The 21245-nt window shown below is 46.3% G+C and overlaps 5 protein-coding genes across 5 annotated transcripts; 2 read left to right on the top strand and 3 right to left on the bottom strand.

The window, feature by feature from the left end:
• Positions 1-17: 17 nt before the first annotated feature.
• NCU00166 (isochorismatase domain-containing protein 2A) lies at positions 18-1325 on the top strand. The gene is made up of 3 exons (XM_951586.3): positions 18-222; positions 323-465; positions 552-1325. The coding sequence occupies exons 2-3, from the start codon at positions 353-355 to the stop codon at positions 1132-1134; spliced, it is 696 nt and encodes a 231-aa protein (XP_956679.3). The 5' UTR covers positions 18-222; positions 323-352; the 3' UTR covers positions 1135-1325.
• NCU00167 (hypothetical protein) lies at positions 417-4204 on the bottom strand. Its single transcript, XM_951587.3, has 3 exons — positions 3306-4204; positions 2877-3235; positions 417-2818 (listed from the first exon to the last, which is right to left on the bottom strand). Exons 1-3 carry the CDS (start codon positions 3710-3712, stop codon positions 1461-1463), a joined length of 2124 nt encoding a protein of 707 aa, XP_956680.3. The 5' UTR covers positions 3713-4204; the 3' UTR covers positions 417-1460.
• A 708-nt stretch (positions 4205-4912) lies between these two features.
• Positions 4913-7465, top strand: NCU00168 (1-acylglycerol-3-phosphate O-acyltransferase). The gene is made up of 3 exons (XM_951588.2): positions 4913-5251; positions 5379-6316; positions 6418-7465. Exons 2-3 carry the CDS (start codon positions 5599-5601, stop codon positions 6615-6617), a joined length of 918 nt encoding a protein of 305 aa, XP_956681.1. The 5' UTR covers positions 4913-5251; positions 5379-5598; the 3' UTR covers positions 6618-7465.
• Positions 7330-10259, bottom strand: NCU00169 (translocation complex component). Its single transcript, XM_951589.3, has 2 exons — positions 7910-10259; positions 7330-7837 (listed from the first exon to the last, which is right to left on the bottom strand). Exons 1-2 carry the CDS (start codon positions 9855-9857, stop codon positions 7683-7685), a joined length of 2103 nt encoding a protein of 700 aa, XP_956682.1. The 5' UTR covers positions 9858-10259; the 3' UTR covers positions 7330-7682.
• A 681-nt stretch (positions 10260-10940) lies between these two features.
• Positions 10941-15241, bottom strand: NCU00170 (DNAJ domain-containing protein). Its single transcript, XM_951590.3, has 3 exons — positions 13388-15241; positions 12148-13309; positions 10941-12093 (listed from the first exon to the last, which is right to left on the bottom strand). The coding sequence occupies exons 1-3, from the start codon at positions 14337-14339 to the stop codon at positions 11853-11855; spliced, it is 2355 nt and encodes a 784-aa protein (XP_956683.1). The 5' UTR covers positions 14340-15241; the 3' UTR covers positions 10941-11852.
• Positions 15242-21245: the final 6004 nt, after the last annotated feature.

Raw genomic sequence — 21245 nt, forward strand, 5'->3', positions numbered from 1 at the left:
GTACCCCTCGCCCTTCCCCGCCTTCCCTGTGATCAAACATGAGTGTGTCCTTCGTCGCAAGACCTTCCTCGTCCTTGTTATATAGGAGCATAACTCCTAAATCACTTTACAGACCATCAACTATTGCGATATCTGCCTCAGCAATTTCCCACCGTCTACCCGTTGTACAAACACGACGTTCACCCATCATGACTGACTCCACTCCGAAACAGAGAGCCTTCGGTATGTTCATATGTGGAAGCTGTCCCAAACGCTCTACAACGCCCTTTCACTCTTCACCTCTTCAAATTTTCATTAAACTGACCATTCAATCTAATACCAGAAAAGCCAGCTCTCTTGTACGTCAACGTCCATGGTTCACGAGACCCCATCCTCATTCTTGATTTCTGTCTCTCTTACAATGAACAATAGTGTGTGTGACATTCAAGAGAAGTTCCGCAACGCAATCTATGAGTTTGACAAAGTGTAAGTATCATTATATGGGGTTTTTTCCCCATTCCTCATCTTTGACTGTAACAGGCCCCATCTCACAAGCATCATCATATCTCCAGCGTCTCAACAACCACCAAACTCCTCCGTTTCGCCCACGCCCTTCACATCCCCATCTACGTCACCACCCAGACCCGGGCCAAACTAGGCGAAACCGTTTCCGAACTGCAACCCTTTCTCACCCAAAAAGACGGTGGTGGCAGCAGCAGCAGCAGCAGCAGCAGCCTACACCCTCTCGTCGCCGCCGACCTCGACAAAACTCTTTTTGGCATGTACACGCCCTCTCTCGCCTCTTTGTTCTCCTCCTCGCCCGCCAGTATCCCCTCGCACATTGCTCTGGTGGGAATCGAATCGCACATCTGCGTGACGCAGACGTGCTTGGCCCTGCGGAAGAAGCATCCCAACACCAAGATCTACGTGATTGCGGATGGGGTCTCGAGTTGTAACAAGGAAGAAGTTCCCGTGGCGCTGGCGAGGCTGAGGCAGGAGGGAGTGACGGTCACGACGAGCGAGGGGTGGATGTATGAGTGCATGGGGGATGCGGGGATTCCCGAGTTTAGAGAGGTGGTGAAGATTGTGAAGGAGACGGCGGAGGGGACGAGAGAGGCGTTGAGGGCGCTGGGGCCGCTGGGGGCAAAGATTTAGCTCTAGGGGTAGTGGTGAGTGGGTGAAAGGTTGATGATGGGATTTGAATTGCGGCGTTGAGTGCGTGCGGGTTACCAAACAGTCGTTTCCTGGGTAACCTACAGGGGTGCCGGTACGAGAACTCAGATGAAACAAAACATATGTGACATGATACGGTCTTCACAAAACAACCAAGTTCAAGTACTCTGTCCCATTTTCCCATCCCGAAAAGTTCAACGCCATACAACCCGAATAGTCCGCCAAATCAAAAATAAAGAAAGGAAGACCCACCACCAATGCCCTGCTTGACGAAAAACAAAAACAAATGCATTGAGAAGGGGGTTAGGCTAACAAACCTTCAACCCACACACTTCAACACCTTTATTCTCCACATACGCCCTCCTCCTAAAATACCTCGTGGTCAACTCGCTCACAAAATCTGCGTCACTCTTGCTCCACACATCTAGGCCCATGTGTGCCAGCGCTTCGCTGTCGACTCTTATCCACCCCCGCAAACAGCCTTCATACTCGGCTTCGTCGTCCTCGCCTTCACCTCCACGATGACTACCTTGGACTCCGGATCGCTCTTGACTATATAGCAATCCAGTCTGATCGTCGACATCGTTATAATCATCCCTGTACTCTTCCTCACCACCCGCATTAGGGTCGATGTCAAGGTCGAGCAGATCATCATCATCTGCACTGTCGACGAGGTCTGCCAAGACAGAGAGCACAGATGTAGTTAGACGATGGAAGTAGGCGATAATAGCAAGCTCAATGCGGGCCTGCTCCTCATCGGATATTTCCCGTGCTCCGTCTTGCTGGGCGGTAGGTGACGAGTCCGATTCTGTTATACCCCCCTCTTCAAGATTGTTGCCGATCAAAGAGGCAGTGCCAAAACTTGTCCTCCTATGTGTGCGTCCTGCCATCTTCGGAGTGTTGCCTGTAAGATCGGCAAGCAAAGCGCTGTCGTGCGCCAACTCGTCGACCTCATCACTGTGGCCTTGCTCGCCTGCCGAGGCCCACCATATAAACCCAGAGTAGGCTAGGGCTGCCCATGTAGTCGGCTCCACGACTCGCTCGGCGTCATCGTCTGAGTTGGCTCGTGTTAGCGGGGGTGTTTGAGATGTCGCAGTAACCGGTCGAGAGGTCTCGGTCGGTCTGGTCAGGGAGATTGTCGGCGTTCTGTTGGGTACGTTAGGCGTTGATACCGACCGCGGGCTTGTTCTGTCAGATAATGGACTGCGAAGAATCTGGGGTGTGGTCATTGATTTTGGGTCAATTCGAGCAAGGCTCATTTTCAGCCACTTGAACCTCCTTAGATCTCGCTGCGTAGCCTTGATTGGCACGCCCTTGGGGCACTCGACAGTTGGCCACATGCGCTCCTTTGCGTTGCCCGAGTGTGGTGGCGGCAATGTAATGAGCATATCCCATAGACCATCCTTGATCGTGAGGATGGTATCTGTTGTACAAGCAATCCATCCGGTTGCAGCCTCCTCCGCAGTAATACTAGACGCAAGATCATTGTCGGTTTCAAGGTTGTCACCCCTGAGATGACGCTTCATTGCCGCGTGGTGCTCTAGAAGATACCCAATATCGTGAACACCAATGTTGAACAGCGGTCGCAGACGTTGGGTCGATGCCGCAGGATCCACCAGATCGGAGACTGACAAAGGGATGTTGGATAGGACAGAGAGATTGTACACTAGCAAGGTATGTAAGCAAGATTATCCCGAAGTCACCCAAGGTTCCACACAGCGTACCGAAATTACAAGCTTCATGTACGGGAGCATGAGTAGAAATTAGTATACGCTTGCGCAGTAAGGCAGCACGGTGAATGGGAAAGATAAGGGGTCCAAATGTATCAAGAAGCGAAGTTAAACTCCAAGCAGGGTGATAAGGCGAGAGTCTGTGAGGTGAGGACATCAAAACGGTGCCGTCCGATGCGGACCTATTTCTTGAATGGCCCTTTCCGGGCCCGGGACGGCCCCCCTTGTAGCTCAGGGCGGGCGAGTCTAGCGCAGCTTCCGGTAGTGGCGGCGGGTGAGCGCCATCCTGTATCCCGTTCTGGGCCCAATAGTCCTCCAGCAGATGTGTCTGTTGACGGTCGACAACAAGTTTGCTATAAGTCGAGATCCAGCGTTAGCCCCTGACGTTGCAAGCCTTCCAAATCACACAGCACCGTTATTTACCTAGCAATATCCTTGAGCCGGTCGGCATGACGCCATGACCTTCCTAGCCGTCCATATACCAACGGAACCAAAACCCCAACAGCAATCATACGGGCATGGCGGTTTTCCTCCTCATCTGTCCTGGCGTTGACGAAGGCGCTCAAGCCAGCATGTCCCCCTTCGTGGACAAAGTAAACCAAGTCGTCGGTGACGGTATGGAGGCCGGAAGGAAGACTCTTGTACTCGACAACGCCATCGAGTTCCAGCCCGGGGACCGATCGTTTCCATACAATGGTATATCCGGCCTTGACATCGAAGTCGATCAGAAACAGAGCCGATATGGGAGGCAGGTCGGGAAGGACAGCCGAGGCCGACGGCTGGGGCAATCGCAGGGAGAGGGACGGCTGTCGCCCTCTGTAGGGGGTCATGGCGGCTGTCTGGCAATTGGCAATTTGGAGGTAGGGCTATGTCGGCGGTCTTTTGGAGAAGACGGGCGGTTGATTATCGCAGTCGCATGTGCTGGACTGAGACCATGATATCATGTGGACCCCCCACCAATTGACCACCATGCAGTGGGTGTAGTGGTCAATTGCGGTCGCAATTGTTCGACACGTGAGTTTGCCACACAGTAGTCGGTCGGTCGTCTGGGTGACGGCGCGTGTACTTTGCTGTGTGACAGAAGCGTTACTGGACAGGATCGCGCCGGTGAAAATGAATACAAGCGGCGACGAAAGTGATGTTGTGCGGTCGGTGGTGGTGTTGGAGTCGAGGGTCAAAACGCCGGGGCGGTCGCTGTTTGTTGTTCTAGCAGGTGCTGTAGTTGGAGGTGTCTGGGCAGTGACCGACCTGAGACGGCGACTCGTGACGGCAAGGGGAGGGATAGGAAGTGGAATGAAATGATCTGATGCGGGCCATGGCGGAAAGAACTTGCTTGAACGCCAGGGGAACGAGGGAGGGGAGCGTTTCCATGTAGGTATCAAACTTACAATACATGGCCCCTACATCCGTAATTGTCGTATCAGTGTAACGCCTTGGCTGGCTCAAATGGTACGCAGCATGCTAAACCCAATTGATCAGATTCCTTGGGCGTGGTCAAGCACCTGAAGAAGGATTGGCCTGGCCAAGTCTGGGGCACCACTCGTACCTGCCTGGCATCATGTCATCAGATCCCCAAAGATTTCCTGTTGAACGCCCAAACTCCGCTCGTAGTGACACCACGGTAACACACGCAAATAAATGCTGACATGTGAAAACACCTCCTCAATCTTTAGGTAGGTTGTATGGAGGATCGGCCCTACGATAACTGATGGAGCGCAATGAAATCAGTGTTGGTAGAGTACTTGGTATTCGTTCAGCCGTTGCGAACAATATGGTGATTCGTTGGGCCCGGCTGCTTATACGCCCAGCTGGTCAAAGAGATTCCAAAGGGTTCTGAAGAGAAAAATTAAGCCTCAACAAGACACGGTCATGACAGGCACCGCAACTGTGGTGCACAGGACGACGGGAATTCTATGAACCAATCAAACGGCACGATCAGCAGTCATCGATCCCACGGTTCAGTCAGGAACCCCACACTCTTGAATCCCCAACCTGTGCCGATGAATTGCTTGCGACAGAACTGCAACATCCCATCGGCTACGTCGTTCATTTGTTGCTTCTGCTTCTGCTTCAGCTGCTGCGTCTTATTGCTTGTGCCGTGTGTCCAGCCTCTCTTGTGCCGCCGTCCTGTTTGTATCTCTCTTGTCGGTGAACGTGAATACATCTTCTCTCTACTTTCATCCATCACAGTCACTCTCAAACAGCAGCTGAAGCTACCTCCAGTCTTACACACCAGATCCTGTGTCACGCCAGCCCTTTCCTCTTTCTCTCTCTCACCAGCAACCAGGTCCCTGATACCCTTTTCCCCAACAACATCTCGGTTCCTTCCCACGCTGCAAGGCCAAGACTGCTGCACACTTTGCGCCGCTGTAAGTCCGCTGACCGGCTGTTACCAATTACTTGTGCTTGTGCCTTCCCGTCTTGCTTCGGAAGCAGACCATGTGATGCCCGGTCTTTTCTTTCTCTCAGACTAACCTCTTAACCATACTGGCCCAGACTTGGATCCGACGAAAACGCATATCCGACCCTACTGCCCTTTCCCCGACCGCTATCTAGCACCCCCCGTCTTGCCTGCGTCATATTTCCAACCACACGCGACGTCCCGATCTTTCCGCAGGGCAGACCCCGTTTTAGCGGCATCGCAAACCCCTTCCGAGTCCCACTTGCGGAATAAAAACATACCTCTGGGACCGTTGGGTGTCTAGTCACCGCTGTCATGGCCAGTCTTCTCTACTACCCGGTCTACTTCCTCGAAGGCTGCGTCGCCCTCACCATTGGCTTCTACATGCTGTCCCTCATCCTGCCCCGAGCAGCCTTCGTGGCCCGTTCGCTCGCCAGCTACCTCTCGCTGCTCCTCTGCGCCGGTTTCGGCGTCATCACCTCCATTGCCTTCTCCTTGCTCGGTCACGGCCAGAGCGCGCAATGGGCCGTCGGCCGCTCCTTCAAGTACGTCATGGCGCTGACCACGGGCGTCCGGTTCAAGATCGACGACCCTAAGAACATCCTCGGCAAAACCCGTCCCGCCGTCTTCATTGGCAACCACCAGACCGAGCTCGACGTGCTCATGCTGGGCTGCATGTTCCCCAAGTACTGCTCCGTTACGGCCAAGAGCTCGCTGCGCAAGACCCCATTCCTCGGCTGGTTCATGTCCCTCTCGGGTTCCATCTTCATCGATCGCGCTAGCAAGACCGACGCGCGCGCCGCTATGGCCGGCGCCGCCAACCAGATCCAGAAGAAGCAGCAGAGCGTCTACATGTTCCCCGAGGGAACCAGGAGCTACTCCAAGGAGCCCGAGCTGCTACCATTCAAGAAGGGCGCTTTCCACTTGGCTGTCCAGGCTCAGGTTCCCATTGTGCCAGTTGTCGTTGCCAACTATAGCCACGTCCTTAACGTGAAGGACTTCGTCTTCAACGCCGGAGTCATTCCTATGAAGGGTATATATAACCCCTACCTTTCCCCCCTCTCTCCCTTCCTTCATTTTCCTTCACTTCCTTCTTGTGCTATCAAAATACTAACCATTTCACCTCACTCACAGTCCTCGACCCCATCGACACCACCGGCCTCACCACCGCCGACGTCGACGAGCTCTGCAAGAACACGCGCGACCTCATGCTTAAGGAACTCATCGCCCTTACCGCCAAGGCCCGCGGCCAGTCCGTCTCCGACATTCCCGTTGCTAACAAGTACCCGAGCGTGGCCAAGGCGTCCGGAACCGATATGCAGGTCGCCGCCTAAACGCATAATTTTATACAATTCGGCTGAGAAACAGCAGCTCCGTCGATCCAGAAATGCCAGGTGGAACTCTGCCCGTTTTGCTGCGCAGCAGCCCAGGACAGCGTGAAATCCCATCAGCCAGTCAGCCCCGCGACGAGGATGGACTGAACTGGGATTGAGATTAGTACTTTTTACCCCCCTAAGAAGAGGGTGGGATGAGGAAGAAGACGAGGAAGCAGCCGATTTTCAGCACAGAAATAGGAAAATAGAGGAGAGAGGTAGAGCCGAGAATTGCATATCTCAGCGGCATGATGGCTCGGAACTACCCTTTGAGTTTACGTGCAGGAGGAAGACAAGGAGGGGATGAAGACTGCGCAAGAAGGAATGAAATCAAGAATATTATGCGACAAAGACAGAGCTACTAGAACTAGACTAGCACATCTTTCTATATAGGATGGGATACCCAGTTACCAGGTCACGTACTTGGGGGTTGTGATGCGGTTTGGGGGTTGGGCCATCTCCCTAACCTTTGAAATCAAAGGGGGTTGACAAAAGGCGCCACTCAAGCCGCCTGACAACCCCCTTCTCGACTTCTGTTTCGTGGTTGGATTGCTGGATCTGTGGGATCGGGTTCGTTGGCCGGCGGACGACCTGAGAAGAAGTGGAAGAGGGTTGGTGGCAAAAGGTGATAAGCCAATGGGAAATACGAAAAGGAAGTGAATAGAGAATATGATACCCATGTACTTAAGTGCATTGCGTTGCGTTGCGGCACACGAACATTCAGCTCGAGGATCCGCGCCTGGCTTTCAACCGCTACAGTACCGTGAGAAGATAATTATGTACACAACAACATGTAAAAGTCTAACCAGCCTGCCAGATTTCAAGTTGTAATAACCAGACAGACTGTCCAAACTATAATGAGATTTTGTCTTTCGCTGTCAAAGCCGCTCCATCACTTTTTAAGGAGACCACACACCCCACCTTAACCTTACCAACCGACCCATACACCCATTCTTAATGATGTTGAAAAGAAAGTTTACAAAATATGAAGAACGACTAAGCGAATAAAGCGAAAGAAAGCCAAATTTAGTTTTCAGGCTCCGTATCCGTGTTAGTGTCGCTCGTGTCATCGTCCTCATCATCATCTGTCCCACTTTCCTCATCCGAGTCTTCCTCGTCCTTGACAACCCTCTGCTTTGTCGGCGCACCCTTTGCTGCGTTCATGATGCCGGCAATAGAATCTGTAGCGATTGTGGTCAGCTTTCTGTTATGCGAATGTGGTGGATGGTGGGAAAAGGGAGGAAAAAACTCACCCTCCTCAGGCTCGCTAATCTCCTCCTCATCCTTCATCTCGGCCGCCCGGCTCGCGTCCTCCACCACGAGCGTCACCTCCATCTTGGTGTCGAACCCGACATAGCTGTCGCACACCACGTGCATGACAAACGTGTAATGGCCGGCCTGTGGCGGCGCCTGGAACTGCGCCTTCATGGTTTGCATGGCGAACGTCGGCGTCTTGCCGTCCGACTCGTAAATGGGCCTGTCAAAGCTGACAAAGGTGAAAGGCGGCACGGCCACGCGTCCCTGCTTGGAATCCGTAAGGAAGACGTGCCATCTGGGGCTGTGGTCGCGGGCAAAGTAAGGGGAGGAAGCAAGCGGTGGGTAAACGTCCTCGCTTTCGGCGGACTCCTCGTAGATGGGCTTGCCCTTTTCGTCCTTGCCGACGACCTTCTTGGTCTTCTTGCGGCCGAGGATGGCGTCAAGATCGTCTTCGGCGGGGTCAATGTCCTCGAGATCAATGGGGGTGACGTCAGGTACCTTCTCGCTACCGGGAGGAACGAAGCGGCCCTTGACAACGAGGGTGACGAGGGAAGAGGGAATGATGAACTTCTCGCCAGTGACCTTGAAGAAAGCCTTGGCGACACGGAGGTAGGGGAGCTGCTTGGCATAGGCGATGGTTTCCTTGTACTGAGCATCGGTCAAGAGGCCCTTTCCAACAACAAGGCTGCGGCGCTTAGCATCAGGCTGGTCCATGAAGGCCTGGACAGTGGTGTGGACACGGGAGTCGCCCTCGACAGCCCGAACAACGGCCGAATTGAAGTGTGGAAGCTGGTACAGAGGAGAAGCCTTGGGCGGGATGGCCTGGATGAGGCGCTGGCTGGCAAAGTAGGAGGCGAGGAGTGGAGCAGTGTTCATGTAGGCGAGGGCGATGGCATTGAAAGACTTGTTCAGAGCATGGGCAATAGGAGCGACCTGGAACTTGGCCTTCTCAAGAGTAGCATCACCAAGCTCAATGCGCCCAAGGTAAGCCCAGAGAAGAGCGAGAGCCTTTCTCCGGGGGCCGTTCTCAACGTCCTCGAGCTTCTTCTTCTCTTTGGGTGGAAGTTCGTCGGAAGCCATAACCTTGGACTCGATCTTGGAGAGGCCGGCATCTGCCTTGTCGCCTTTGAACAGGTCTTCAAATTCCTGGCCACTGCTGAGAGCCGCCACTACACCACCCTCGTCAATGTTGTCCTGATACTCCTTGAACAAACGGTTGGCGCTCTCCATAAGAACACCCTCCTTGGAGCGTCGAAGTGTGCCGTACCACCAGGAGCCGACCAGATAGGGGAGGAGGACACCAAACAGGGCGAAGTAGATCAGAACAATGTACTTGCCATTGCCATCGGAGACAATGGCCTTGGGAAGGGCGATGTTGATGCTGAAACCTTGCTTTCCATCGGGGTTGCCGAACTGGATAAAGTTGTTGCGCACGTCCTCATCCGTCAGAGCCTGGTATGCCTTGGAGATCTCAACGTAGCGGCGGTTCAGATCGTCAATGGTCTCGTTCTTGGAGGCGTCGGGGCGGGCCTTGTCGGGATGGAACTTGAGGGAGAGCATCTTGTACGTCTTCTTGATTTGCTTCTCGGTGGCGCTCTCGGCGATGCCCAGGATGTCATAGGGGTTCCAGAGGTGTTGTACCGGGGCGTCGGTGGTCTTGATGAGGTAGATCATGTAGCCCATGACAGCCCACCCGGCGATGACGAGGGCGATTAGCCATGGCTTGCTACCGTCCTTGCGCTTCTCCGACTTGCGTAATGTGTCGACTACCGCCGACTGGTCGTGCTTGTAGTCCGTCTGGATGCGCTTAAGAGCGGCAGCTGGGTCGTTCCGCGACGATTTTATTAGCGAGTACGTGATGGGTACGGTGACGATGGACGTAAGGGTAAACACGAAGAAGGGCCAGAGGTGGCCCTCCTCGTCGTAGGCGTAATCAGTACTCATGGTGAGTACCTATCGTGGCGAGAAGCTGCTGGCGTCCGAAGTAGACGGCGGTCAGGCTGCAATTCCCAAGAAAAGATGTCGAGGACAAGTTGCAGCTAGGGACTGGAGAGGCCGAGCAGGGCGCTTTTGTTGGAGCTGCCGCGGGGATCCTCTGCTCTGTCTAGGCCAGCGTAGTCTAGTAGTTAATATTGGACTGTGGGAGAAAGGAGTGGAAGTTGTTTCCAGATTGTTGCTGGAGATGGCTGGGAACAAAAGGTAAGGTGGTGCGACCGTGTCAAGTGAGGTGTGGCGGCTTCCACAGGGTTCGTCGGTTTGGACCGATGGATACTGGTCGGATTGGTGATGGGGGATGTTGTCAAGTTGTCTTTCTGCGGATGGCGGATTGGCAGGTGCGGATCGGGGACTCTGGCACCGAAGATGAATCGTGGCCTCCAAATTTCAGACAGGGGGCCCAAGCTCCCCGCTAACACCGCTACGTACACCCACATGCCTCCCTCCGTACCTGCCCCTTCGGCTCGTACTGCCAGTACTTACTGCCACGGTTCCTTGTCCTTCATTCTGACCCCAGAACGGACACGCGAGATCTTGGTGGCTTTGTGAACCAATCCCGGCATTGAGCTTGCCTCCTGTTGTGGTGAGCTTGTGTCGTCTTTGATCTGAACAGATCTATCTCTCTGTCTGTTTCTTTTTTCTCTCCCTGGATGCAGTATTCGCCCCAGATTTGATGAGAGACCTTCCAAGTAGATAATAACTACCCAGCTGTCCGCTCTTATCACCAAATTGACATTTATGACCCAAGTCACCTAATCTGGCAAGATGTACATGTACTATGGTAAGAAAGATGGCAACTATAGAAAAGAGATATCAAATTGAAGCAAACCACAAGCTAGGAACGGTAATCTGTATTCAAACCTTATTCAAAATCTGAAGATAATGTCTAGATCCTTGAGTTAGGATTCAGAGGCGCCACACCACACGTTGTCCGCTCACCCTTAATTACAAACTAGCAACACAGTGCAACCAGTGTTGTTCATCGACCGGCTGCCACGAACGTTTGTTCAGGTCTTTCCGAATGCCGGCATCGCTGACTCAATGAATACTGCGCGACAGGAATAATCGCTGTATGTGCCATATTTACTCGCTGCCAGTTCAAAGCTCTATCCTGAATATATGGTGTCTAAGTATTCTTCTGCTTCGTCTTCAAGCATACTCAAAGAACCAAACCATGATAAGCAGCCCCATTTCACCAGACTTTTATATGAGTTGTCAGTCTATGTGCAATCCGATATGTAAAAAGGAAAATCGGTTACATCCTCAATCCAGAAACCTAGACACATAACGCCACTGACTTCCATCTCACAGTGCCGGATAAGGATAACCATATGGGCGTGTGCATGACTGCGACAACTCATAGCCCAACAACGGCCTGGAAATATGGTCGAGACGATAACAAGACAATGGTGGAAGACGAAGGATGCGCGTGGCGCAACTTTTCCGGGGAAAGGGTATGTGAGGTTATGAACCAATGAAACAAGTCTATGCCTTGACCAATTTGTAAAAGAAAACACCCGTCTTTTTTTTTCTGCTCCATCGCTTCTTACACGCTCAGGCATCTTTCCTGAAATTTGGCATGAGCCAAGGGGTTGCATACCCCAGACGCGGTCTCAGTCACTCTCTGACTGAGATACCAGAAGTACGCTAGCCGCGTCTGACGGCAGCCATGAACTTTTTGAAGAGACTTAGGCATGCATACCACACAAGGAGCAGAACCAAGAGATGGGGAGGCAAAAGCACAACGGCAGCGACCAGCCAGATACCCCATGATCTGAGCCATGCCACTCGGCTATCCATGTCGTTGCCTGCTTTTCCTTTTCCCCAAGCTCTGTGGGTCCGTCCGTGCTCATCGTGATGCTCGGTAGCGTCGTCTTCGGACAGATACCCGTCATTATCATCGTCAAAGTCGCCCTCGTACTCGTTATCATCTTCGTGGGTTTGTCACTGGTAGTGGAAGCCGCCGCCGCCAAAACCTCCCCTGCCGCGGGAGCGACCGCCTCCAGGGAAGCCGCCACCGCCGAAGCCGCCGAAACCACCACCACCGAAGCCATGACCACCCTGGCCACCCATCATCTGGATAATGATCTCAGGGTCAATACCACCCATGCCACCGCCCATGCCACCGCCAAACATATCAGACGGGTCCACTAGGTCGTCACCACTATCGTACCTAGCGCGCTTTCTATTCGGGGTGTTAGCAAACTCGTCAACTAGGAGGGGCAGGGGAGGGACTTACTGAGAGTCACTAAGCGTCTCATAAGCTTCGCTGATATCCTTGAATCTGGCTTCGGCGGAGGCATCGCCGGGATTCTTGTCGGGATGGTGGACGATGGCGAGCTTACGGTACGCCTTCTTAATCTGGGTCTCATCCGCATTCTTGTCGATCCCAAGGATCTTGTAGTAGTCTTTCCTCTGCGACTTCTTGAGCTCAAGCTCGGCTCGCTTGACTTCCTGAGCAATGGTCCTGTCTTCAGGCTCGAGCTCCTGCAGTGCCTTCCACTCCCTAACACAGTCCTCCCACCTCTCGGCCAAGCCAAGCGCGTTGGCCTTGGTCTTGCGGGCCTTGAGGTAAGAAGGGTCGAGGCTGATGGCTCTTTCGCAGTCGGCGATGGCCTCGTCAAACTGCTTCAGCTTGGTGTAGCACAAGGCGCGGTTCTGTAGAATCTTGGAGTTGGTGCCCTTGTTTGACGGGTCAATCTCCAACGCCGCAGTGTATTTTTCCAGGGCCTTCTGCCAACGGCCAGCCTTGTATTCATCGTTGCCCTCTCCCTTCATACGGTCCAACTTCTGAACGACACGCAACCACTTGATGGCATCCTTGAAGTCGGGATCGCAGCTGAGCGCCTTGCGGAAATGCTGAATTGCCTTGTCGTTCTCACCTGAAGCATAAAGCGCACGGCCACGGATCACGAGAGCCTCGGGGTCCTGGCTATTGCTCCTGAGGAGCGACATTGCAATATTTTGAGCCTCACCAAGAGAGTTGATATCGCCCAACCTGAGGAGAGCCTCGCCACGCATCAGAACCCACTTTCTGGGCCGGCTAGCACCGATACCCAGGAGCCTTTCGGCCATATCGAGGGGGTGCAGAACCATGGAAGCGGCCGTGCCCTCCTGGAGAGCCTTCTGGGCGGCCTGGATATAGTTTAACATGTCCCTAGCGGGAGCCATATCCTTTGCCGAAGGGGGCGGTTGGATGCGGCCGAAAGTGGCGATGGCCTCTTCGGGTCTGCCAAGGCTGGTGTAGATACGGGCCAGACGCAACAGAATCTTGGGGTTGTTCGGGTCAAGCTCCGCTGCGCGAGTGCAGTCCTCAAGAGCATCCTTATACTTGCCGGCGGACATGTAGGCTGCCGCACGGTTTCCTAGATATGTTGCGGATTCGGGCTGCAAGACGATGGCTGTATTGTTTATGCCCAAGTTAGTTTCTGCCTCAATTTTTTTTTTTTTTTAATCCTCGAACCTGGCCGCCTTCTTACCCTTGGTATAATGCACAATCGCTTGGTTATAATCCTTTGCCTTGAAGAACTTGTTGCCCTCATTCTTGAAGCCCTCTGCCTGCTCGGCAGGGCTCTGCACGGGGGTAGTAGGCTGCGAGCGATGGGGAGGAGGGGTAGGAACTTCGCCGTCATTAGTCTGAGCAGCATCGGCACCGTTGGACATGGGGACGGTAAACGTGCTTCCGTGAGCGGGCGGTGTGGGCTTCTGCTGAGCTTGCTGGTCCTGCGGTTGCTGCTTGTGCGGCGGCGGCGGCGGCGAGGCTGCGGAAGCCGCGCCGTTCTCCTTGTTGTCGAACTCCATTGAATTTCGAACACTAAAGCCGGACAGATCAGAAAAGCGTTTGCGCTGCTCGGGAGGCAGGTTCAGCGGGTGGATGTCTGTGTCGACCTTTTTTCGACGGAAGGAAGTTGACCGGGAACGGCTGTCAGACGCAGCGGCGGGGTCGACTGGGTGGCGGCCGAAACTGCTGCGGGAACTGGTCGAGGAGCGCGGCTGATGCGACGATGACGACGACGAGTGTTTTGTGGGATCGCGCGCACTCGCAGATCTAGAAGTTGAGCCCGACGGTGGTGTTGGGGGAAGGTTGTAGTGCGGAGGTGGTGTCGGGGGAGAATGATCCCGGCGTGGTTGACTGTCCGACCTGTGAGTTTTTTTGGCGGACGGCGAACGGGTGCCCGAGGGGGACGAAAACACGGGTTTGGTGGGGGACAATCGGTGTTGCTGCGTCTGCGTGGGCGGCCTTAGAGACTTTGGAGGCGGCGGCGGCGGCGGCGGCGACTGTGAGTGCGAACGCTTTGCGTGCGAGTAGGGACTTCTTGGACCTGAAGTGCCAGAAGGCTGCGTCGACTCGTAACGTCCGGCGCGCGTATCTGCGTCCACTCTGTCCGTGGAGGTGGAGCTTCTGGACGATTTTTTGCTGAAAAACCTCATTGAGACTGCCGGACTGAGTAGTTACCAATTTCCGGACCGTAGACCGTTGCAAAAGGGCGTTTTCCTAACACCGGGCTGCCGATGGTCTGTTAAGGTCGCCGGCGGGATATGTGTAGCAACCTATGCGGGCTGGGACCGCCAAAATGTCAAGTTTCCCAGTGGTGTGCGTGCCGAGCGAGCGGTGACTTCCAACTAAAGCCGGATCTTGTATCGCGGCATCCGGATGCAGGCAAAAATAGGTGGGGTTTTCTTATGCTGGTACTCTGCGACTATCTGTGCCAGGTACTTGCGCGTACCCGAGTCAGAAGTGGAAACTCTGACCTTGATGTTCACGGTCTTCCGTCTACTAGTACGGGGCCGGTTGGTGAACTGTGGGGAGATCACAGGCACTCTAGGGGTTCAGCGCCTATAAAACCTTCCAGTTCTTTTCACTATGGAACACGAAATCCCAAGTAGGTATTACCTAGGCCACATCGAAGCAGGTCACGGTGATGGAAACCGCGTGCGCGGGAAGCAAGCGAATAGCTTTCTCAGCTCCTTTGCCCGGGGTCCTGGCCGTGAATCTCTGGTGCCTTTTATGTGTGCGGCGAAGAGGCAGGGTAGCGGTCGTGCCGAGTTGGATACGGAGAAGCTTGCAGAAATCCGCGGTTTCGAGGAGGTTGGGATGGAGATGAAAGCGGGACGACATGGGACGATTGATGCAAAATGACAAAGCACGCTGGATGAACGAACAGCTTCAACAAGATGAGACAGGCGTCAGTTCAGACACACAAGAGAGGGAAAAGAGAAGCCAACGAAAAGCAGCAAAAAGAGCTAGGCACGTTCGGCACGGTCGATCCATCCCATCACATCCGACGCTATAAAAGAGGGATGGATACCGTCTTGGTGTATTGGAAGGGTTTAGGATGATTTTCTCGGCTTCCGCAGACAAATCATTTGGGAATCGAGTATCCGGAAGACATGATGATACGTACCTTCTGAATCTACCCGTATCGGAGAGCGCCGCCTGGGCGATAGCACCGCCCCAGTGGAGACGATAGAAAAAAAACAATAACAAAAATTCCATTCTTTTTTCTAGATTCTTGAAAAATATTAAGGTATCGCAGCGCAAACGCGTCAAGCCGAACCATACAAAGCAATAGCACAATACAATAGTACAAGACCAACATTCGATGCACTATAATACAAATTGAAATATAGGTATATACGCTACTTATAAAGAGATCTCTGCTGTCCGTTTTAAATTTACTATTATTTTTATTGAGTTATTAATATTATAAAATAGTAAATCTTTAAATAGTATAAAATTAATAGTATAATAGTAATTAAGTTACTTAGCGAAAAAAAAGATAAAACGTACGGAAATTAGATAAATTAATTTACCCTTTAAATGCGTCTTTCCAAAGGATCTTTTACTAAATAATACTAAAGGAAACTACTACTACGAATATTACAAATATTACTACTAATATTACTAAAATGGATCTCGCAGTTAATTACGACCAAATTCTTCAACTATAGGATATTAAAATCGACCTTATAGACCTCCCTCCCAATTTCTTTAATAATATTTTATTCGATAGGGTATTACCGGTATTTGAAATGGACGAATAAGAGCTACTACTATTAATAGATTAGGATAACTTTATTGGAAGTAATAGCGCTGAGCTTGTTTAAATATTATTAGGTCTAAATATTAAAAGGGAGGGTAAGGTAAAAAGAAAAAAAAAAGGCTAGGTTAGTATAATACTAAAAATAATTTTTATTTTAAAAATAATTGAATTTCCTATTAAATCTAATATTAAATCCGGTACCGAGCCTAATACTAAATTTAATACCGAACCTAATACTAAGCCTATTGCTCCTACTACTCCTACTAAATTTACTACTCCTAGTACTCCTACTATTCCTATTAAGCCTACTGCTCCCAATATTCCTACTACTCCTACTAAGCCTATTATTCCTACTAAGCCTACTACTCCCGGTACTTTTACTACTCCCATTAAGCTTACTATTCCTAGTACTCCTATTACTCCCGCTATTCTAATTCTCTTTATTAAACCCGATATTAATAACCTTTTTAGTACTCTAATAAATTTTAACGAATACCGGATAGTTTTCTTTCTATACAACGAAAGAATAGACTATATTACGGTGGAGTAGGTTTGTTACTAATTATTTTTTAGTACAATTTTTATTAATGTTAAAAAAGGGTGTAATTAATTATTTAGTAATTTATTTAATATTATAATAGTAATTAAAGTTCAAATTATATATTATTGGTTATATAGTAAGAATATATATTGTAATAGGGGAGGTACTAGGAAACAAGCGAAATTAATTTGTAATAGAATTAAATATCCGAAAAACGTTTGTAAAATAATATTCCCGAACGGATTAGTAAGCTTTAAACTATTTACTATATTTTATACTACTAATACCCTAGGGTTGGACAATTCTTCCTATAATTATACTTTAACGTTTTTAAATAAGAATAAAATTTTAAAGAATATTCGGACGTATGTAGTTAAAGAAGTTAGTTGTAGTATACTTCCTACTACTTTCTATAATTAATTATACGGTAATTATAGTCGAAATATAAAGTTTAAAAATATATTATATAAAGTAGGCGGATTCTAGCTTATTAAGTAAAATATTATTAATATAGGCCGTATGTAGCGGAAGAAATATTTTAATTTATAACGAATATTAAGTAATAATTTTACTAGGGATATTTAAGTAAAATAAGTATTAGAATATTTTACTTCGTAATACCCCGATTTAATAGAATTTAAAGCGATAATTTGGTTTATTATATTTATTATTACTACCCGTAAAGTAGACGGCTAAGAATCTTCGGGTATAGTATAAACTTTATTTAAATAATTTAAAACCTTATAACGCTGTAGCTTCCTTATACTTATAAATATTATTTATAATACAAATTAGTTTAGCTAGTACCTTTATATACTATTTATTTAAAACGAATAAGGGAAGTAGTTATTGTATAGCTACTTTCTAATTGAGAAAGTAAATGTTAATATAGTAGTAAAAGTACTATTAATAATCTATAGGTAGGTTAAAGAATAGTACGTTTGGGAATAGTTACTTCGGTATATACTTACTAATAATTCGACTATCGAATAGAAGGCAATTCGAAGCGCTTTTAATAATACTAATAATCCCGAAGTTTAGTACCTATTTTACTATATCTATATAGAACGGATACTACGAAAGAAGCTTTCCGCTGGTATATACCAGCCTTACTTAAATTATATAATTTAAATACTAAAATACTGTAGGATAGAGAGAGGCTGTCTTGAGTCTATCTATTCGGTAAAAGTAATTTTATTGGGTAGGGATTTATTAAGAAGGTATATTAAGAGGAATTAGGAGTAAGCGACGTAGCTATAGGTAAATTAGGCTAGGGAGCATTCCCCTCTACTCTTATAAGTATATAATATTAATATAATATTTATTAATAGTAATTGTTAATACCTCTTAAGTTCTTATAATTAATTCTTTAGAAGGCTATTATAACGCTTTAAAGTACGGGAATAAGGTAATTATATAATAATTTTCGCTTTTAGGTATTATTAAGTATATTATTTATATTAATAAATAATATTTCGACTGCGTTGTGAAAGTATAGAATAGCTTCCGTACTAAAATAGTTTATAATGTTACTTCTTTCCCCGGATTTGGCTAGTTCCTAGTACTAATATAAATTCTTATTTTACTCGAAGCGAAGGAAGGTAGACGCCTCTACTAAAGTAGTAAAGACGTTAATATATTACGTATTAGTATTATACGTATAGTTGTTAACGAATAAGAGAGGTTTAATTAGGAATTTATTACTTATACGTATTAGTTTTATAGAAAATAGTAATTACCTTATAAGCATCTTTGGTATTATTATTTTGTAAATTACTACCAAACTTTAACGGAGGTCCGCTTAATCTATTAATTAGAAGAATAGTAATTATACGGCTTTGAACTATACGAATTTAGGGAAGTATAAGGGTAAGAGTAGGTAGGGAATATAGAGAGGAAGAACCTAGCCCAAAGATAATAAATATAGGAGATTTCGGAATTATAAATAAATAAATTCTATAGGTTCTAAATAGCTATAAATCTCTAATATAGATTAGGTATAGTAAAAGTAGAATATACTTATATATAAATAATTGTAAGGGGCTGTAAATTATACGAATAATTTAACGTAAGGTATATGGATGGGGAAAGGCTACTATAGGAGGAATAATATTGAGGGTAATAATAATATATAATTTTGGTAGAATATATAATATTATTAATACCCTTAATTAATATTTTAGTAAGAATATTCTTTAATGTATTCTGTAATAAATCTAATAATTTATTATCCTTATTATTATTTGGGTCTTTATTGTTTATTATATACTATTTACTTTTAATTAATATTAGATTAGTACTTAAGTATTCCTCTATCTTGCTTTTAAAAATTTTTAAATACGCTAAAAGCAATTTTAAAGAGGTAATAAGACCCTAAATGTAAGTAGTACAATAAAGGTTATTTCCCTTATTCTACTATATAATCTTTAGGTATTTTTAGTAAATATCTCGCTGGACCTTAGTTATTTAAATAATAATAATAAACTCCCTTTTCTATAGAAGTTTATTAATTAAAATTTAAATATCCTTCCTATTTACCTTTAGCGTAATAATAGCTTAGAGAATTTGTAGGCGTTCTTTAGCAAGCTTCTTTTATGCGTCGGCGCTATTGGTATATAAATTTACGCTAATAAGTTTAGCGTATTTTTAGTTAAACTCTCCCTTAATTACTATTAGGATTTAAGGGGGTTAAGCCCTAATAAAATTCGAGCTTAGGCCTCGGTTAGGTTAATTACACTATTATTCTTAAATAATAGTATTTAGCGTATCGGGTAGTTTAGAGACCTTCTAATAATAGGTTTGGAATTGCTAATACAATATATTAATCTTGTAGTAATTATTTGCGTATTATTAAATTCGAATTATTACTTCTCTATAGAAGGTTTCGAGTAATAGTTTGGTAGATTTAGCGAAGTTCGTTAGGACGTTAGGAAAATAGCATTAAAAAGTTCGCTCTTAAATAGTATTTAATAGCGTATAAATAGGTTTAATAAACTTTGTATTAAAATTTTAAGGACCTAAAGTACTAGAAAACATACCTTTCTAACGATAGTTAGTATTATTAATAGCTTTTTTCTCTTCGCTAACTTTAGGTTAGAGTTTTCCTTATTACTTACCGAATTGTCTTTATTACTATTATTATCGCTATTGCTATTACTACTACTACTACTATTACTATTAATAGGATTATTATTATATTGTTTGCGGCTTCCTTGTACTCTATTACAACGTTTTCGCTTCTTAATCTTTGAATTTATTGAATTTCTTTTTAAACTTCTTAATCTAGTCTTCTTTGCTGTTTCTAAAAGATATAATGCCGTTTCTACAAAATATAATACCATTTCTAAAAAATATTATACTATTATTAGAAGATAATAATAAAAAAAAAGGTAGAAAAAAAAGACCCGTACCGGATTCGAACCGGCGACCTACTACCCGGCCGGTTATAGCTCCGTTACTTACTACCCGGCCGACCCTAATTCCAAACTTCCGGTCCCGCCTACCTAGTATAAAATTAAATTTTATATAGTATTTTTGTTACTTATAAATATTAAATGTTAGTATTAAAATCCTTTAAATAAGAGAAAGGAATATTAAGAAGAATAATAAGAATAAGAATAAGAAGAATAATAATAATAATAAGAAGAAATAAATAATAGTAAATAAGTAATAATAATAAAAATAATAATAATAATAAGAAGAAATATAAAATAGTAAAGAAATAATAATAAATGAAATATAAAATAACTTATATAAATATAAGTATTTAACTTTTTATAGGGGTATTAGTAACCCCCTGCACCGTTAAGTAACAATTCGCAAACTATCATTTTAACGGCGTAGAGGAACCATCCTCCTACTCCCTCCAAGTTCGAAATTTCTTAATGTATTAATGTAGTAACTAAGATACGCTTTCTATTAAAAAATTACTTATATTTAGGAAAAAACCCTACTAGAGAAAACCCCTAGTAGGGTAAAAACCTAGTAGCGCAAAATACATTTAAAAGAAAATTCTACTAGAGAGAACCCTTAGTAGGGTAAAAATCTAGTAGCGTAAAATATATTTGGAAGAAAATTCTACTAGAGAGAACCCCTAGTAGAGTAAAAACCTAGTAGTGTAAAATATATAAAAATAATAATTAAAAGTTTATTCTAGGGATACAAGTACCTCTAAAGTAATAAGGTAGAAATAGGTTAATTATATTTAGAAGGAAACCCTATTAGAGAGAACCCTTAGTAAAATAAAAATCCAATAGCGCAAAATATATAAAAATAATAGTTAGAAATTTATTCTAGGGATATAAGTACCCCCAAAGTAATAAGGTAAAAATAGGTTAATTTGAGGTTTTAACTTTTTTAATCCCTTTACTACTTATTGATAGATCTAGGTTTAAAAAAATTAATTCCTAATTAAATTAGATTTTATAATTCTAGTCTATTCGTTAATAAGACTAGAACTATAAGTTCTAAAATAACTATTTTATCTAATTAGTTTTAATCCAACCCCAAAAATCCTATAGTAGTCTAATATAACTATTAATTATACTCTAAATCAATAGGCCAACTACAATAGTTTCTAATAACGGTCTTTATCCAACCCCAAAAATCCTATAGCGGTTTAATATAATTATTAACTATATTCTAAATCGATAGGCCAATTATAACGGTTTTTAATAGTAGTTTTTATTTAACCCTAAAAATCTAATAGCGGTTTAATATAGTTATTAATTATATTCTAAGTCGATAGGCCAA

This window comes from Neurospora crassa, linkage group III (genome assembly GCF_000182925.2).
Source record: "Neurospora crassa OR74A linkage group III, whole genome shotgun sequence".
NCBI classification, from domain to species: Eukaryota; Fungi; Ascomycota; class Sordariomycetes; order Sordariales; family Sordariaceae; genus Neurospora; species Neurospora crassa.

Coding starts and splice junctions, on each gene's coding strand:
- NCU00170 (XM_951590.3), bottom strand. CDS start 14,339: ATGAGGTTTTTCAGCAAAAAATCGTCCAGAAGCTCCACCTCCACGGAC. Junction 13,310..13,387: donor GATTGTGCATTATACCAAGG/GTAAGAAGGCGG, acceptor TAAACAATACAG/CCATCGTCTTGCAGCCCGAA. Junction 12,094..12,147: donor GAGACGCTTAGTGACTCTCA/GTAAGTCCCTCC, acceptor CACCCCGAATAG/AAAGCGCGCTAGGTACGATA.
- NCU00169 (XM_951589.3), bottom strand. CDS start 9,857: ATGAGTACTGATTACGCCTACGACGAGGAGGGCCACCTCTGGCCCTTC. Junction 7,838..7,909: donor GATTAGCGAGCCTGAGGAGG/GTGAGTTTTTTC, acceptor CAATCGCTACAG/ATTCTATTGCCGGCATCATG.
- NCU00168 (XM_951588.2), top strand. CDS start 5,599: ATGGCCAGTCTTCTCTACTACCCGGTCTACTTCCTCGAAGGCTGCGTC. Junction 6,317..6,417: donor CGGAGTCATTCCTATGAAGG/GTATATATAACC, acceptor CCTCACTCACAG/TCCTCGACCCCATCGACACC.
- NCU00167 (XM_951587.3), bottom strand. CDS start 3,712: ATGACCCCCTACAGAGGGCGACAGCCGTCCCTCTCCCTGCGATTGCCC. Junction 3,236..3,305: donor CGGCTCAAGGATATTGCTAG/GTAAATAACGGT, acceptor CTCGACTTATAG/CAAACTTGTTGTCGACCGTC. Junction 2,819..2,876: donor ACATGAAGCTTGTAATTTCG/GTACGCTGTGTG, acceptor ATACCTTGCTAG/TGTACAATCTCTCTGTCCTA.
- NCU00166 (XM_951586.3), top strand. CDS start 353: ATGGTTCACGAGACCCCATCCTCATTCTTGATTTCTGTCTCTCTTACA. Junction 466..551: donor ATCTATGAGTTTGACAAAGT/GTAAGTATCATT, acceptor TCATATCTCCAG/CGTCTCAACAACCACCAAAC.